At 40.9% G+C, this 17,290-nt stretch overlaps 1 protein-coding gene across 6 annotated transcripts in view; it reads left to right on the top strand.

The window, feature by feature from the left end:
- GALC (galactosylceramidase) overlaps positions 1 to 17,290 on the top strand; it is a 72,666-nt gene that overhangs the window by 51,502 nt on the left and 3,874 nt on the right. For all 6 annotated transcript variants that reach the window (XM_025869515.2, XM_025869516.2, XM_073895695.1 and 3 more), the window contains 4 exons: positions 930 to 1,080; positions 3,069 to 3,249; positions 7,280 to 7,443; positions 8,888 to 8,964. In XM_025869515.2, coding sequence (XP_025725300.1) covers positions 930 to 1,080; positions 3,069 to 3,249; positions 7,280 to 7,443; positions 8,888 to 8,964 — 573 coding nt within the window. The remainder of the gene's footprint in view (positions 1 to 929; positions 1,081 to 3,068; positions 3,250 to 7,279; positions 7,444 to 8,887; positions 8,965 to 17,290) is intronic.

The following is a 17,290-nucleotide window of genomic DNA, read 5'->3' as shown; positions in this document are numbered from 1 at the left end:
TCTAGAAATAGCACATTAAAATCAATTTTCCCCATAGGGAATATATCATTTGGGGTATTACCTGAGCCAGAATATGGTGCTACATAGATGTGACCAATAATTTATTATTAAAGCAAAGATATGGTATAAGCCCCTTGAATTCAAAGTAGAAAAAAACCTCAAAATTCCTAAAATGGGCATACATCTAATGCCTACATTAATTATGCAAAGGGTTCTAGTGTCTTCAGAGGTCTGCATGAAGCATAGAACAGCTGTGACATAGGGAGTGTTTCTGTAGGGAAGGTCATGCACTGAGCAAAGCACTTTATAAACAGGATGTTGTTTAATCCTTGCAACAGCCCTAGGAGGTATGTATTTTTTTCCCCTCATTTTGTGGCAAAGTGGCTTAAAAAGATTAAGCTGCCAAAAGCATAAATGTGACATAAACCTAACTTGCTAATTGAAATATATATTGAACATGTCAGAAGTAGGACCTTTTTTTTTTCTTAATAGTAAAAGGTTTTCTGTGATTAACAGCTGAGTCATCGGTGAGATTTTATGGATTTTTCTCCCTTCGTAAAGTCCTAAAAAGTAAATAAGCAGATCTCTTATTTATGTGTATTGAATATAAACAGGCTCTGAGGAGCTTACAGTGTAATGGCAAAGAATAAATAGACAAATAGAAATTTTGGTGTCATCTAGTCCTCCTTCCCTCCACAGAGGGAAATTCTTTTAAAATCCTATCTACAAAGTATAATTTTATAAGGTCTTCTAAATAAGGAAAAAGACCCCCAAGGCCTTGATTTTGGGTGTGGCCTTCATGAGTGGTTATGAAGTTTTAGCAGAAGTGAGTCTGGCTTTTCTTTCAGTTGATTTTTCAAGAACTTGATTTTGCCCGGATGAGATGAGCCAAAGCGCCTGGTCTTGACCTCCGCGTTTTCATTTTCCAGCTTCTTGACAGCAGTGGCACCTTCTCCCTGGAGCTGCAGGAGGACGAGCTCTTCACGCTCACCACTCTCACAACCGGGGGCAAGGGCAGCTACCCGCTGCCTCCGAAGTCCCAGCCCTTCCCACGAATTTATAAAGATGATTTTGATGTTGGTAAGTTTTGTTTGTTTTTACTAAAACTTAGTGTGGTTTCCATTTCCAGCAGTAGTGGGTAGATTTCTACCTGTCACATGGGTGTGTGATAGAACACCTGTAAAGTGTAGCTCTGAACGTCCACGTGATAACTGAGACCTCATTTTGGTATTACCTCAAGGAGACTCTCAGCTTGAGAGCCCTGTATTTTTCAGCTTCAGAAAAAACACAGAAGTCATTGTCGGAATGAAAGCTATTGGTTTTGGTGAAGCTTAAGTTTTGTGACCCTGCCACTGCCCTGTTACCCACATTCACGAAAGTCATTCCTGGTTTCCTCCATGAGTGTGCAGGTCAAGGTCCTTCACTTTCCGCAGGGCTAGTGGACTGCGTGCTGAGGGCAGTTATGCTCCCCTTGGGTGCTTCACCTCATTATGTACCCGGGAATTTTATACTTGCACTCTCCTCGTTTTCTAGGAAGATCTGTCCTAAAGCCATAGAAAAGCTTTTGATTTTAGGTAATGTAGGAAAACTGCTTGAAAAGTTGGAAAGCACCGTCCTTGCCGGTATAGCCCCAGATCACTCAGTAAGTGCCAGAACTTGTTGGCCGGGAGACGTATAGCTTCTGGATCTCACAGACAGGGTCAGATGGCTCTCTTCTTTGCTCCTCAAATCCACTGCTGTAGGAGAGAAGCAGGGAGGGGGACTGCCATTGAGAACACTCTTGAACCTCCTGTCTGCAGGGCTGCTCTTTCCAGCATGGCTGGTTGGAGACTCCTGCTACCCCCTCCCGGTCACCCTCACAGTTGCAGGGTCTCCGCTCCCTTTCCCCAGAAGGGATATCTTGGTTAATTGCAGTACAAGGCCCTTTGGACTGTGTACTGGAGTCCTCTCAGTTATTTGCATAACACAGACAACAGGGACCCTCAGGGGGGGCTCTGTGCTTTGTTTTCTTGCAATTCTCTAAAGTGGCCTCTTAGATGAATCCATGAACTATGCCACCAGGAATGGCTTTGCAATCTGTTGCTCACTTCTGTGTTGGCAAAGGTAATTCCTCTTGTCTTCAGTAAAGGAGTCTGTGTGGGACATGGCCTAGTTAACAAGAGGGAAGTTCCCCCAATACCAGAATTACTCATTCTATGACCTGAAAACTGAAAGGCAATTCTAAACCTTCAAATCTAAAATACAATGCTTCACTGACTACAGAATAAACTAAAAACTCTAAGTCAGGCCGTAGCCCTCCTTTATGTGGTTCTTAATTTCTCAAATGATGAATATGAAAACACTTAGAAGAGCATGAATGGGTGAAATTAGGTGTAAGATTATGACTAAAATTGCTCTTCTATAGCCTTTGTCATTCTAAGACTGTAATTTAATTTAGTAAAACTAAAAAAAAAAAGATTGATAGATAGCTTAGGCCCAACTGCCTTTGCTTCATTTTAGAAATAGAAGAAAATTTGTAATTTGTAAATTCTGTAGTTGATATAGTGAGCCTTTTCTAATCTTCTGTCAGCTGATGACTGTGACCAGGGATGTAGAACCTCGTTTGGCCCATACTAGAAATAACAGAACTATCTCTTATTGAGCCCTGGCTAGGTACTGGTTTATGTACACACTTTACATGCATTCTTTTATTTAATTCTCTTGTCCTCATGCCCACTTAGAAAGGAGGGTACTTGAGACTCAGGGTAGTTAAACAACTTGGCCAGGAAGACAGACTGAACTAGAATTTAAACCTTGGGTTTGCCTTTCTCTAAAACTCATGATCTTTCCTCTTATGCAGTTGCATGGATTAAATATGTAAAGTCTGTCTATCAAACTGATCATGTTGGTATTGAATAATAATGATGATACAAAAATCAATCTCTTTTTTAACCTAACTCCTAAACTTCTGCTTGTTATAAGTATCATTTACTTATTTAGGACTTTTCAAAAGTGTTTCAAAATATGCCATAAAATATCAGAGAGGAGGATTTTATACTAACCAGAGAATTTAATTGTGTTCTGAACAGATTACCCATTTTTTAGTGAAGCTCCGAATTTTGCTGATCAGACTGGCGTCTTTGAATACTTTACGAACATTGAAGACCCCGGAGAGCATCGCTTCACACTACGCCAAGTTCTCAATCAGCGGCCCATTACTTGGGCTGCTGATGCATACAACACCATCAGTATTATAGGAGATTACAAATGGTATATAAAATTGGTGTCCTTAATGTAGATCTAGCTGAAATAACCTTGTAATATTGTCAGGTACATTCTGAAGTGAAGACTTTTCAGTGGCCTTCCTTGTACAAGAACCTAATGGGTGTGTGGTAATTGTTGAATATCATGGCCACAAGCCAGCACGTGGTTAGGCCGCCTCAGTGTCCTTCCCTCAGATTTGCCCCATTTAATAGTGATTGTTGCAGGAACAGATTGCTTTTAATATAGAAATTGAGGACTTTTGGATCCAGTTATAATTTAATATTTATTTATAAACAGGCTTTGTGATTTGTGTGTTGTTTTTGGTGTTGCTGGAGAGTTGATTTATTGATCTGCTGTTGCCACCTGCTGGATCCATTCTAGACTTACACTGTTTTAGCCTTCGTAGAAAATCTATTTACTAGGTGACGGTAGATGGCAATAGTGAAAAGCAAATCAGCTTTTACTTGATGAGTGAATTCAACTCTTTTTCTTCAGGCATTTGTTAAAGAGACAATTTGTATTTATTCTACACTTAAAACGTAATGACCAAACCAAAACTTCCCCTTCCCTATTAAGTCAGTTGTGGGATTCTAATGTACTGACTTATTATACCTGTTTTAGGTGTTTCTTTTCTATTTTTTCTTTTAACTAGTATAATTCTGTGAAACAAAACTCAAGCATTCCACGTTTAGTGATAGTAACTGTTAATGCCAAGTCACCAAGCAGCCATATCTATTACTTGGAAATTGAACCGGACAGGGAAGATAAATCTGAAAAGAGTCTTGACTTATTTATGTGTGGAATGCTGCACAAAGTCTTTATCCCTTCTCTATTGCCTTTCTCCCTATTAGAAATCCCAAATTCTAGTTCCAAGCTCTGCTGTAAGTCTTGAGAAATTTTCAGTTACCTGGTTTCTGGAACCCGTACAGCACCATGGAGATTTATTGGGGTACAATGAAGAATGCTTGCCTAATTTAGGATAACTTTGCTGGCTTGTCTTTTTATACAGCAAAAATGCCATTTTTCCCACATCTCTGTAGTAGACACTTTACCTGGATTTTCTGATCGTGCCAGTGGGATGTGTGATTTTTTCATTTGCTACCTGTGGTTTTATTATGAGACAGGTGGCTGGGTTTACTTGTCTAAGGGATGGGCCTCATTATTTTGGTTACCAGTTTGGAAGCCAGCCACCATAGAAAACCTTTAACTTTCTGCAACAACTGTTATCCTCCTTGCTCGTGAATACTACAGAAGAGTGGCTCTCCCTGAACCCAAACTCTTATTTCTGGCTAGGACTCTAGAAAAATTGAGAGACTCTTTAAGTGTAGTAGAGAGAGGGGATAGAGCACCATTCAAAGAGTAACCAAACGACTTTATAACTTTGAAGGTTTTGCATTATTTAAGTAGTAATGATCATCTTTACTGCTGCAGTGGGTAAGGGAGCGGGAGGGGGAAGCGGAGAAAGAGGGGAAGAGTGACATGGTTTGAATGAGAAAGAATGAGGAAAGAGAAGCGATGCCCTTCAAGAAGGGACTGTTTTCATCCCTCTTAGCCCTGCTTTCATTGTGCAACCCGCTGCTCAGGAATATGCAGTGACTCTCACCAGCAACCCAGTCAGATCTACATGTCTGTGCCTGACTTCCAAGACCCTTTCAAATTTGGGCTCTTTCTATTTATTATGTGTTCTTTCCCAACATTTCCTCCTGGATTCGAGGTAGCCACATCTGTTCAGAGATCCCCACATGTGCCATGCTCATTTCTGTTTTCTGGCTGCAATCCCCCCTTACTGTAGGGAAAGGAGGGAGTGAAAACCCGGTCATACTACACACGGGTATGAGCCTCCCGTAACCACCAATGGCAGAGTTAGCATCCTCCTCACCTTATGGATGGGGAAACCAAGGCTTCCGGGTAAGATTTACCCAAGATCCCATACTTGTAAGTTCTAGAACTAGGGCGAGAGGCCAGGACTGTCTGGTGCCGTAGCCCATATTCTTTGGACTATCACCTCACAGTTTAATCATTGTCTCCTTCCTAGGAGGAGGAGAGGGAGGATGAGGGTGGTTTACCAGTAGCGCTATTTTAAAGTCGGCTCTCAGTGTGCACAGACTGTCATCAGTTCTTAGGATGTGTTTGCAGGGGGACTTCCTCGATCGTCCTTAGATTTAGTTAAGTACCAGCACAGTAATTGGACTATAGAGGGTAGACTTTCCCAAAGCTACTCAAGACTCCCATCTTGTTAGTAAGCTTTGGTTGGGACCTGAGGACAATCACAAAATCACAGAATTACCTTTCAGTGCACACATCCAAACTCTGCATCCTTTTGGTTAAATTTGCTTAACGTACTGGCCAGTTTTTGCGTCCTCGGCACTACCAAGAGATTATGGCTCTGGAAGACGAGACCACACTTTTATTGTTTCATTCACTGTCTGCGAAATCGCCTGCAAGTTCTGATGTGGGAATCTTTATTCTGGAAAGTGATGTAAAAAAAAAGAGGTTAGATCTCCCACTCTGACTCTAAATAGAGTAAGTTTCTGGTGCTGACAGTTTTTACACTTCCGATGAACCAGAACAGAAGGAGGGGATGTATGGAGCAATGTCGATCCCTCATGGTTTCCTGCTGGGGACAGTCTACAGAGAGAAAAGCTCCCTCTACTTGGGAGGAGGTACAAGACAGATTGGGCTTTAGTTAACTTTGCATCTGATTTTCCTGTAAAGTAGCCCAGCTTTGATAAGATGATTCACTGTGGGTTTTCTGGATTGTTGCATGTCTGTTTTAGCTTTTTTTTTTTTTCTTCTTTTTTTATATATATATTTTTCTTTACAAAGTAAAATCTTATTGTGCAAAATTCACTGATAAGAAACTGAGAAATATAAAAGCCACATCATTCTAGGTCTATTTTCCCCCCATTTCCAAAATATATTTCTTGACAGTCTTAGTGATATTTTAGGTAAATTGCTCACTTTATTACTTGGCTTTGTGCAGGCTTTCTTTCCTGTTTGCAGTTAGAGTTTGAGTAGGAGGTATATTATTTTCAGAGGTCATGTAGGTTTGGGGATGGTTGTATCATTGCAGAAGGCATCTAGTAGCATTTATAAGAGAAGCCTGGAGCAGAGCTCACTATTAAAGTTCTAGTAGTTCCTGGTTGGCTGAATTTTCCCCCTCCTTTGATGTGCCCCTGTCGATCAGTAATGACAGGCAGGGTTTTACTGTCCCTGTATGGACAGAGATGCTCCATAGGGGAAAATGGCTCTCAGAGTAGGATTCCTGGACCAGGGGCACCAGCATCACCCGGGAATTTGTTAGACAGGCAGATTCAAGAGCCCCATTCCAAACCTACTGAATCAGACACTGTGGGGTGGGACCAACAGACTGAATTTAATAAGCCCTCCAGGTGATTTCAGTGCTGTTCAAATTTGAAAACCCCTGCTGTAGAGTCAATATAGAGTTGACTCTGTGTTTGCAGAGAAATAATTTGGGATCTTTCTTCTGGAGTTTTTTTTTTTTTTTCTTCTGGAGTTTTTAAGTCTTGGTAGGGTTAAAGATAAAAATTAGCCCCAAAGTAGCTTTTGTTCTCCTAGGGGCCCCTAGCTTTGCCTACACTGCTTCTCTTAGCTGATGGAAATTTAATAAACTTTCTTTGTTCTGAATTGAATGGATCTTTTATGTATTCCTAGGGAAAAAAAAAGGCTTCTTTTAACATTATATTCTTAGGATGAGAAGTTGTTTTATTACAGAGAGACAGGAAACGTGTTGAGACTTAAAAACAATAAATATTATTTTCCAGTAACATTAAAAGAGGCAGTGAAATGACTTAACTTCAGCCACATAAAACTTAAAACTCTCATCAATGAAGACATATATATTTTTTTCATCAGTGAAGATTCTCGAAGCCCATCCCTGCTACAAGCACAGACTTAGCAAATCACATACTCACCTCAGTTAGAAGTCTGGAAGCGTGTGGCTGTGAAGTGACACGTTTGTGCGGCATCCAGAGCAGTACAATTAAGAGCACTAACTAACAGTTTCATTCTGCAGGTCCAATCTGACTGTAACGTGTGATGTTTACATAGAGACTCCTGAGAAGGGAGGCGTGTTCATTGCCGGAAGAGTAAACAAAGGTGGTATCTTGATTAGAGGCGCCAGAGGAGTTTTCTTCTGGATTTTTGCAAATGGAACCTACAGAGTTACAGGTGATCTAGGTAAGTGACTTCTTCTGTAGCACATGACTCGCTATGACATATGCCACAGTGAGCTTGTCACTTACTGTGTAATGAGAGAGCTTTACCTCAGGGGGCTTGTACGTCTAACTGGGAAGAGAGTCAACACATGTAAGCAAATACCAAATGATTCAAAATTGGAGAGTTAATTAGAGAGGTAGCTGGTTAAAGGAAATGGTGCAGAGTTTTTTCAGGTAGAGCTGAGCTAGGCTGTCAGGGTAGGATTTGCATAGACTGGGGTGAGGTGGATGTATAGGGAGAGAATGGCCAGGAAACCCCATAAATAAAAAAGCAAGACTACAAGAGTGTGCTAGTGTGCTTATGGAAATACACAGAGAAGGATTGGTCTGCTTTAAATGGAAATATCCTGTTTCCCAATTTAGTTAATAACTTGAAAGCAGCTTGACTTTTTTCCATTCATCTTAAACAGCTCTTGTCTTACGTAGAACAGTATTTTGTCCAGGATAGGTGCTTAGAATATGTCTGGTAGAATTCTAATTCACTTTGATGTTAGTACACCCCGCTGTGTTGAAACAGACCATATTGGTGCTGCGCCTTCCTGATTCCTCGTCTCTTGACTTCCCCCTGCGTTTGTAAAAAACCTTCTCCCCTATAGTTTGCTACTCTTTGCCTCTTCCTAAGGTGGAAAGGGCTCCACAAGTGATGAAGAAAGAGTGGGCTATAAGGACACCAGAGTAAGATTGCAAAATCATAGCATGACCCATCTAGAATGTTTCTCAGTAATGGTCCAGTCCAGTTGATTTTCCCAAAGGAGAGGTTAATTGAGAGGTTAATTGATTTGCCCAAAGTCTCAAAATGAGTTAGTAGCAGAACTGGAACCAGCAATTTACATCCAGGTCTTTAGCCCCCACTGTTCTTGTGTTTTAAACTGCCCACTCAACATCTTATTCTGGTTTCTTTCAGGCATTCAAATATAATCTGTCCCCAGATTAACTCACTGTTTTCTCTCATTCTCAGTTCATGCTATTCCCATGTAACCAGTTACGCCCCCTGGAAATCTTACGGTGCCTTTGACCACCACTCCTTGTTCTTTATACCCAGTCTGCTCGAGTATAAAGCTGCCTGAACCGTAGAAGTTAACACATTATATTGTGGTTGGTTTGTAAGTTTATGTCACTGGTTCTCCTGTGAGCTCACATATAATATATGACTCAGAGTAGGATCCCAATACATGCTTGTGGAATGCATGCCTGAATGAAGGATGTTTTGTTTTAAGTCAGTGGTAGATCTGGAAATGCAGATCTTTATTTTTTTATTATTATTATTATTATTCTTTAACGCAGATCTTTATTAAGGCTTACTTTACTACATACAAATGCTGCCTGAGAACCCCGACTGAGCTATGTGATTCTGTAATTTCAATTTTAAAAATATACCACGTTAGGATAATCTTTTTGTGTTGCAGCTGGATGGATCATATATGCTTTAGGACATGTTGACGTTACAGCAAAAACTTGGTATACACTCAGATTAATTATTAAGGTAAGTATTGCTGATCGGAATGCCTGGAGGTAAAATATTCTTGTGCCTTTCTGGCATTTTCTGTTATCAGATGAGAGGGGAAAAGTGTGATAAATACAGTAATGGAAACAGGTAGAGAATCTGCCAGGATACCAGCAAACCAGCAGACCCCAGGGTGATACTGTGTGTCAGGGTAAACCTGCGTGAGAACCACCAGCTGTTGACTTTATCACTCCGCGGTTTTTTAAAATTTTGGTTCTGTTTTTTAAACTCAGGGGTAATTGGTAGTCAATAATTGAGTGATTTTTTTCCAAGTTGGCTGAACCAAGATTATAAATTGGAGCCTATAAATTTATTTTTGGTGGCGAGAGTAACTGTCAGCGGTAAGTACAATTTTTTAGAAGTTGGTTTCCCTGAATACTTTTGTCAAAGAAGATACCAGATTAATTGTAGGATCATGGCATCTAAAAATATCTGTCAAAATCACTGGGCGATCATGAGTTATTGATGGACATGCATCCAAAGGATGCTGTGTAGAAACTTCTGTGTAATGCACTGCTGCTCTCTGGCAATAGGGTTCTTCCTAAGTTGGTTTAGGTTAGAATAGCAATTAAATATGGAAATCAGATAACTTTTTTGAATTGTTCTTTCTTACCCAACCACCCAAAATGACAATACACATTTTTCAGGCGGTAACAATATGTTTTGAGCATCTGGTTTGGGTGCAGCATTGTGTATTTAACTTGGCCACACTCGATGGGCCCAGCTTTGTTCCCAGTTCTTCCCTTTCATGGCAAACAGAGGTGGTCTGGTCTGGCTTTACTTGCAGGTGGAGGGGAGGGTCTTTTACGTGCCTCTTGGGGCACACATGTGCTGGTATTTGATTAGGCAGATAATTAGAAATGGAATAGCATTTTGAATTTTGACAGATCCTGCCCTATTGCTAGCCAAGCTGTATCCATTTTATAGCAGTTATAATAATATTTGATACTACCTATTTTTTTAAAAAAGATTTTATTTATTTATTTGGCAGAGAGAGACATAGTGAGAGAGGGAACACAAGCAGGGGGAGTGGTAGAGGGAGAAGCAGGCTTCCTGCCGAGCAGGGAGCCCGATGCGGGGCTTGATCCCAGGACCCTGGGATCATGACCTGAGCTGAAGGCAGATGCTTAACGACTGAGCCACCCAGGCGTCCCTTGATACTACCTATTTTTAAGGATTGTTTTTCAAACTAATTGATATGATTTATATTTCCTTGATAATGAGGGAGCTGGCACCCCTTATGTTTATTGGTTATTTGTATTTTTCTCTCTTCTCTGAAGTTACCCGTTCATATTCTTTCCTCATTTTCTTATTGTGTTTTCTTTTTCTGATGGATTCATATGAATTTATTATATATTTTGAGTAGTGACCCGTTGTCTGTTACGTATGTCACAGATACTTTCTTCCATCCTGTCATGTGTATTTTAATTTTGCTTATGGTATGTTTCATGAATAGAAGTTTTAAATTTTGGTTCTGTCAAATATTTCACTTTTTTATTGTTTTTATGTTTTGTTTAAGAAGAACTTCACCTTTCTCAAGGTGAGGAACATTTTTTTTTTCTCTAAACAAAGTTTAGGATTTTTTTTTTTTTAATTTTATTCTGTTATGTTAGTCACCATACAATACATCATTGGTTTTTGATGTGATGTTCCACGATCCATTGTTTTTGTATAACACCCAGTGCTCCATGCAGTACGTGCCTTACTTAATACCCGTCACCGGGCTACCCCATCCCCCCTCCACCCTCCCGTCTAAAACTCTGTTTCTCGGAGTCCACAGTCTCTCATGGTTCGTCTCCCCCTCCAATTTCTCCCCCTTCATTTTTCCCTTCCTTCTCCTAATGTCCTCCCTGCTATTCCTCATGTTCCACAAATAAGTGAAACCATATGATAATTGACTTTCTCTGCTTGACCAGTCCCATCCATGTTGATGTAAAAGTTGGGTATTCATCCTTTCTGATGGCTGAGTAATATTCCATTGTATATATATGGACCACATCTTCTTTATCCATTCATCTGTTGAAGGGCATCTCGGCTCTTTCCACAGTTTGACTGTAGCGGACATTGCTGCTATGAACATTGGGGTGCATGTGGCCCTTCTTTTCACTACATCTATGTCTTTGGGGTAAATACCCAGTAGTGCAATTGCTGGGTCATAGGGTAGCTCTATTTTTAACTTTTTGAGGAACCTCCACACTGTTCTCCAAAGTGGCTGTACCAACTTGCATTCCCACCAACAGCGTAAGAGGGTTCCCCTTTCTCCACAACCTCTCCAACATTTGTTGTTTCTTTCCCTGTCCATTTTTGCCATTCTAACTGGTGTAAGGTGGTATCTCAATGTGGTTTTGATTTGAATTTCCCTGATGGCTAATGATGATGAACATTTTTTCATGTGTCTGTTAGCCATTTGTATGTCTTCTTCAGAGAAGTGTCTTTTCATATCTTCTGCCCACTTTTTGACTTGATTATTTGTTTTTTGGGTGTTGAGTTTGAGAAGTTCTTTCTAGATCTTGGATACCAGCCTTTTATCTGTAGTGTCATTTGCAAATATCTTCTCCCATTCTGTGGGTTGCCTCTTTGTATTGTTGACTGTTTCCTTTGCTGTGCAGAAGCTTTTTATCTTGATGAAGTCCCAAAAGTTCATTTCTGCTTTTGTTTCACTAGCTTTTGGAGAAGAAGTTGCTGTGGGCGATGTCAAAGAGGTTACTGCCTATGTTCTCCTCTAGGATTTTGATGGATTCCTGTCTCACGTTGAGGTCTTTCATCCACTTTGAGTTTATCTTTGTGAATGGTGTTGGAGAATGGTCGAGTTTCATTCTTCTGCATGTGGCTGTCCAATTTTCCCAGCACCATTTATTGAAGAGACTGTCTTTTCTCCACTGCATGTTTTTTCCTGCTTTGTCAAAGATTGTTTGACCATAGAGTTGAGGGTCCATATCTGGGTTCTCTATTCTGTTCCATTGGTCTATGTGTCTGTTTTTGTGCCAATACCATGCTGTCTTGGTGATCACAGCTTTGTAATATAGCTTGAAATCAGGCAACATGATGCCCCCAGCTTTGTTTTTCTTTTTCAACATTTCCTTGGTGATTCGGGGTCTTTTATGATTCCATACAAATTTTAGGATTGTTTGTTCCAGCACTTTGAAAAATGTCATTGGAATTTTGATCGGGATGGCATTGAAGGTATAGATTGCTCTGGGTAGCATAGACATTTTAACAATGTTTATTCTTCCAATCCATGAGCATGGAATATTTTTCCATCTTTTTGTGTCTTCTTCAATTTCTTTCATGAGTGTTCTGTAGTTCCTAGAGTATAGATCCTTTACCTCTTTGGTTAGGTTTATTCTGAGATATCTTATGGTTTTTGGTGCTATTGTAAATGGAATCATTTCTCTAATTTCTCTTTCTATAGTTGCATTGTTAGTGTATAAGAAAGCAACTGATTTCTGTGCATTGATTTTGTACCCTGCCACATTACTAAATTGCTGTATGAGTTCTAGTAATTTGGGGGTGGAGTCTTTTGGGTTTTCCACATAAAGTATCATGTCGTCTGCGAAAAGAGAGAGTTTGACTTCTTTTTTGCCAATTTGAATACCTTTTATTTCTTTTTGTTGTCTGATTGCTGTTGCTAGGACTTCTAGTACGATGTTGAACAATAGTGGCGAGAGTCGGCATCCTTGACGTGTTCCTGATCTGAAGGGAAAGGCTCTCAGCTTTTCCCCATTGAGGATGATATTTGCTGTGGGTTTTTCATAGATGGATTTATGAACTTGGGGAATGTTCCCTCTATCCCTATACTCTGAACAGAGTTTTAATCAGGAAAGGATGTTGTATTTTGTCAAATGCATTTTCTGCATCAATTGAGAGGACCCTATGGTTCTTCTCCCTCCTCTTATTAACGTGTTCTATCACATTGATTGATTTGCGAATGTTGAACCACGCTTGCATCCTGGGGATAAATCCCACTTGGTCGTGGTGGATGATCCTTTTAATGTATTGTTGGATCCTATTAGCTAGGATTTTGTTGAGGATTTTGGAATCCATATTCATCAGGGATATCGGTCTGAAATTCTCCTTTTTGTTGGGGTCTTTGCCTGGTTTGGGGATTAAGGTAATGCTGGCCTCATAGAATGAGTTTGGAAGTTTTCCTTCTGTTTCTATTTTTTGAAACAGCTTCAGTAGAATAGGTATTATTTCTTCTTTGAATGTTTGGTAGAATTCCCCAGGGAATCCATCAGGCCCTGGACTCTTGTCTTTTGGGAGGTTTTGGATCACTGCTTCAATCTCGTTACTGGTTATTGGCCTATTCAGGTTGTCGATTTCTTCCTGTTTCAGTCTTGGCAGCTTATAGGTTTCCAGGAAGGCCTCCATTCATCCAGATTGCTTAGTTTATTGGTATATAGTTGTTGATAATAATTTCTCATAATTGTTTCTATTTCCTTGGTGTTAGTCGTGATCTCTTCCCTTTCATTCATAATTTTATTAATTTGGGTCCTTTCTCTTTTCTTTTGGGTAAGTCTGGCCAGTGGTTTATCGATCTTATTAATTCTTTCAAAGAACCAACTTCTAGTTTTGTTTGATCTTATCTACTGTGTTTCTGGTTTCTAATTCATTGATCTCTGCTTTAATTTTAATTATTTCTCTTCTAATGCGTGGCTTAGGCATCGTTTGTTGCTTTTTCTCCAGTTCTTTAAGGTGTAGAGTTAGTTGGTGAATTTGGGATTTTTCTGTTTTTTTTGAGTGAGGCTTGGATGGCTATGTATTTCCCCCTTAGGACTGCCTTTGCAGTATCCCATAGGTTGTGGATCGATGTGTTTTCATTCTCATTGATTTCCATGAATTGTTTAAGTTCTTCTTTGATTTCCTGGTTGACCCAAACATTATTGAGCAGAGTGGTCTTTAGCTTCCAAGTGTTTGAATTTCTGCCAAATTTTTTCTTGTGATTGAGTTCCAGTTTTAAAGCATTGTGGTCTGAGAATATGCAAGGAATAATCTCAATCTTTTGGTATCGGTTGAGACCTGATTTGTGACCCAGTATGTCGTCTATTCTGGAGAAAGTTCCATGTGTGCCCGAGAAGAATGAGTATTCTGTTGTTTTAGGGTGGAATATTCTGTAAATATCTATGAGGTCCATTGATCCAGTTTATGATTCAAAGCTGTTTCCTTGTTGATTTTATGCTTAGATGATCTGTCCATTGCTGAGAGTGGAATATTGAGGTCTCCTACAATTAATGTATTGTTATCAATATGACTCTTTATTTTGGTTAACAGTTGGCTTATGTAGATGGCTGCTCCCATGTTGGGGGCATAGATATTTACAATTGTTAGATCTTCTTGTTGGATAGACCCTTTAAGAATGAGATAGTATCCTTCTGTGTCTCTAATTACAGACTTTAGTTTAAAATCTAATTTGTCTGATATAAGAATTGCTACCCCAGCTTTCTTTTGAGGTCCGCTGGCATGGAAGATGGATTTCCATCCCTTCACTTTCAGTCTGGATGTATCTTTAGGTTCAAAATGAGTCTCTTGTAGGTAGCATATGAATGGGTCCTGTCTTTTTATCCAATCTGCAACCCTGTGCCGTTTTATGGGAGCATTTAGGCCATTCACGTTGAAAGTGATTATTGAAAAATATGAATTAATTGTCATCATGTTGTCTGTGAAGACGTTGTTTTTATAGATAGTCCCTGTAAATTTCTGTTGTATATCACTCTTGGGGTCTTTCTCCTTTTATAGAACTCCCCTTAATATTTCTTGCAGGGCTGGCTTAGTGGTCACATATTCTTTCAGTTTCTGCTGGTTGTGGAAGCTCTGCATCTCTCCATCCATTCTAAATGAAAGCCTTGCCAGATAAAGTATTCTTGGCTGCATGAATACATATTCAGGTATGAATATGTCTTTCCAGGACTTTCTGGCTTGCCAGGTCTCTGTGGATAGGTCTGACGTTATTCTGATGTTCCTCCCTCTGTACATAAGTAATCTCTTCCCCTGAACTGCCCTTAAGATGGTTTCCTTGGTTCTAAGATTTGCAAGTTTTACTATTACATGCCGGGGTGTTGGCCTGTTTTCCTTGATCTTGGGAGGGGTCCTCTCTGCCTCTAGGATGCGAATGTTTGTTTCATTCCCCAGATTAGGGAAGTTCTCAGCTATGATTTGCTCAAATACATCTTCTAGTCCTCTCTCTCTCTCCACTCCCTCCAGGATTCCAATTATTCTGACATTGGAACGCTTCATGGTGTCACTTACTTCTCTGATTCTATTTTCATGGATTATGAGTTGTTTTTCCCTGGCCTCCTCTTTCCCCTTTTTATCTATTATATTGTCTTCCAGGTCGCTTATTCGTTCTTCTGCCTCAGTTACCCTAGCTGTTAGATTATCTAGGTTGGATTGAATCTCATTGATAGCATTTTTAAGTTCTGCCAATTCAGCTTTCATTTCTGCCCTTAGAGACTCTATGTTGCCATTAATTGATTTCTCCATTCTAGCCATTGTCTTCACAATTGCTACCCTCAATTCCATCTCCGACATCTTGGTTATATCTGCATCCATTTGTAAATCTGCAGCATAAGTCATAATCTCTGAGTCTTTTCTATTTTGGGGGCTCCTCCTCCTAGTCATTCTGTTGATGGGTGTTTGAGGGAATGTATAGAGTCCAAATTATTGACCAGAACCCAAGCAAGATGCACCTGTTTTCTAGGGACCATAGGGCTGCTGGCCTCTCATTCTACCAGCCTGTGTTCTGGGGGGAGGGGCCTGCCATGCTGTTCCTCAGGCAACCCTGTTTGGGCGGAGTTGCCCTGCCCCCTGTGGCGGGGGATGGGCTCAGCGGGAATCAGTTTTTGGGGCTTTTGTTCTCTGGAGGCTTTCCCTGTTGGCTTTCTGCATCTCTTCTGCGAGTCCCAGCAGAAGAGACCGATTCCAACCCTCTGCCTCCGAGCAGAGAGACTGCAGTCTGTTCTTCATTGAGCTCTCCAGGCCACACTGTCTCCGTTTCTGTCCGTGCTGCTATAAACTGCAGCGGCCTGGGTTTGTGCGCCCCTCCGCGGCGCTCCCAGTCCTGCCTGCAGGTCGGAGCACGCCTCTGCCCTTTGGCTTCTAAAACTGCCAGCCGCCTGCAGATCGCACGCGCCACCCCGCCGCGCCGGGTTTCCGCCCTGGGGGCTGCTCCTTTTCCTGCCGCTACCAGTCTATGAGTCTGTGCCCCGTCCCCAGCGCGAGGCTGTCGCTCACCAGCGGTGTAAGATCCCCACGGCCAGGCACCCTCCCACTGCCGTTTATCCTCCGATATCTGCCTGCAGAATCACGGCTCCCCACTTCCTACCTCGAAACCAACTGCCTGCGATATTCTATTTGTAGAGATCCAGATCTTCTTACATCTCAGGCTGGTTTCGTGGGTGCTCAGAGTGGTCTGGTAGATATCCAGCTCAATTCCGGGGACCAGTTGAAATAGGGTCCCCTACTCCTCCGCCATCTTTCCTAGTCCCGGATTTTTTTATGTTAAAGTCTTTTTTTATTTTTATTTTTTTAAAGATTTTATTTATTTATTTGACAGAGAGATAGAGAGCACAAGTAGGCAGAGTGGCAGGCAGAGGGAGAGGGAGAAGTAGGCTCTCCGCCGAGCAGGGAGCCTGATGCGGGGCTCGATCCCAGGACCCTGGGATCATGACCTGAGCTGAAGGCAGATGCTTAATCGACTGAGCCACCCAAGCGCCCCTGAAGTCTTTTTTTTTTTTTAAGATTTTATTTATTTTGGGGGGAGGGGCAGAGGCAGAGGGAGAGAGAGAATCCCAGACTCCCCACTGAGCACGGAGCCCCACATGGGGCTAGATCCCAGCTGAGATCATGACCTAAGCTGAAATCAAGAGTCAGACGCCTAACCGACTGAGCCACCCAGGTGCCCCCATGTTGAAGTCTTTAATACATCTGGAATTTACTTGTGAATCATAAGGGGGAAGAGCCCAGTATAATTTTTTTTAAACAAATGGATAGCCATCATCATTTATTACATAGACTGCCCTTTTGCCTATGATTTAAAGGCCACCTTTTTGATGTAACAAATCATCACATGTGCATAGGTTATTTCTGAACTTTGTTCTTTATATTGCTTTGTCTTTTATCATCCAGCCTCACACTTTAATGTGTGTTGACTTTCCAAAATCTTTGATTACATAGCTTACTCCCTTACTTCCTTCAGGTTCTTTCCTGACCACCTTGTATAAAACAGCCCCCATCTTCCTTTCTGTCCCTCTTCCCTTAGGGAATGAAGTGAGCATTGTTAGCAGTAGGGTTTTTTTTTTTTTTTTTT

The sequence above is a fragment of the Callorhinus ursinus genome, unplaced genomic scaffold (genome assembly GCF_003265705.2).
Source record: "Callorhinus ursinus isolate GAN/ISIS: 27379988/994484 unplaced genomic scaffold, GSC_fseal_2.0 scaffold8, whole genome shotgun sequence".
Taxonomy (NCBI): domain Eukaryota; kingdom Metazoa; phylum Chordata; class Mammalia; order Carnivora; family Otariidae; genus Callorhinus; species Callorhinus ursinus.
Note: the sequence above shows the minus strand (reverse complement) of the source record. Positions and strands in the feature narration are given on the sequence as shown.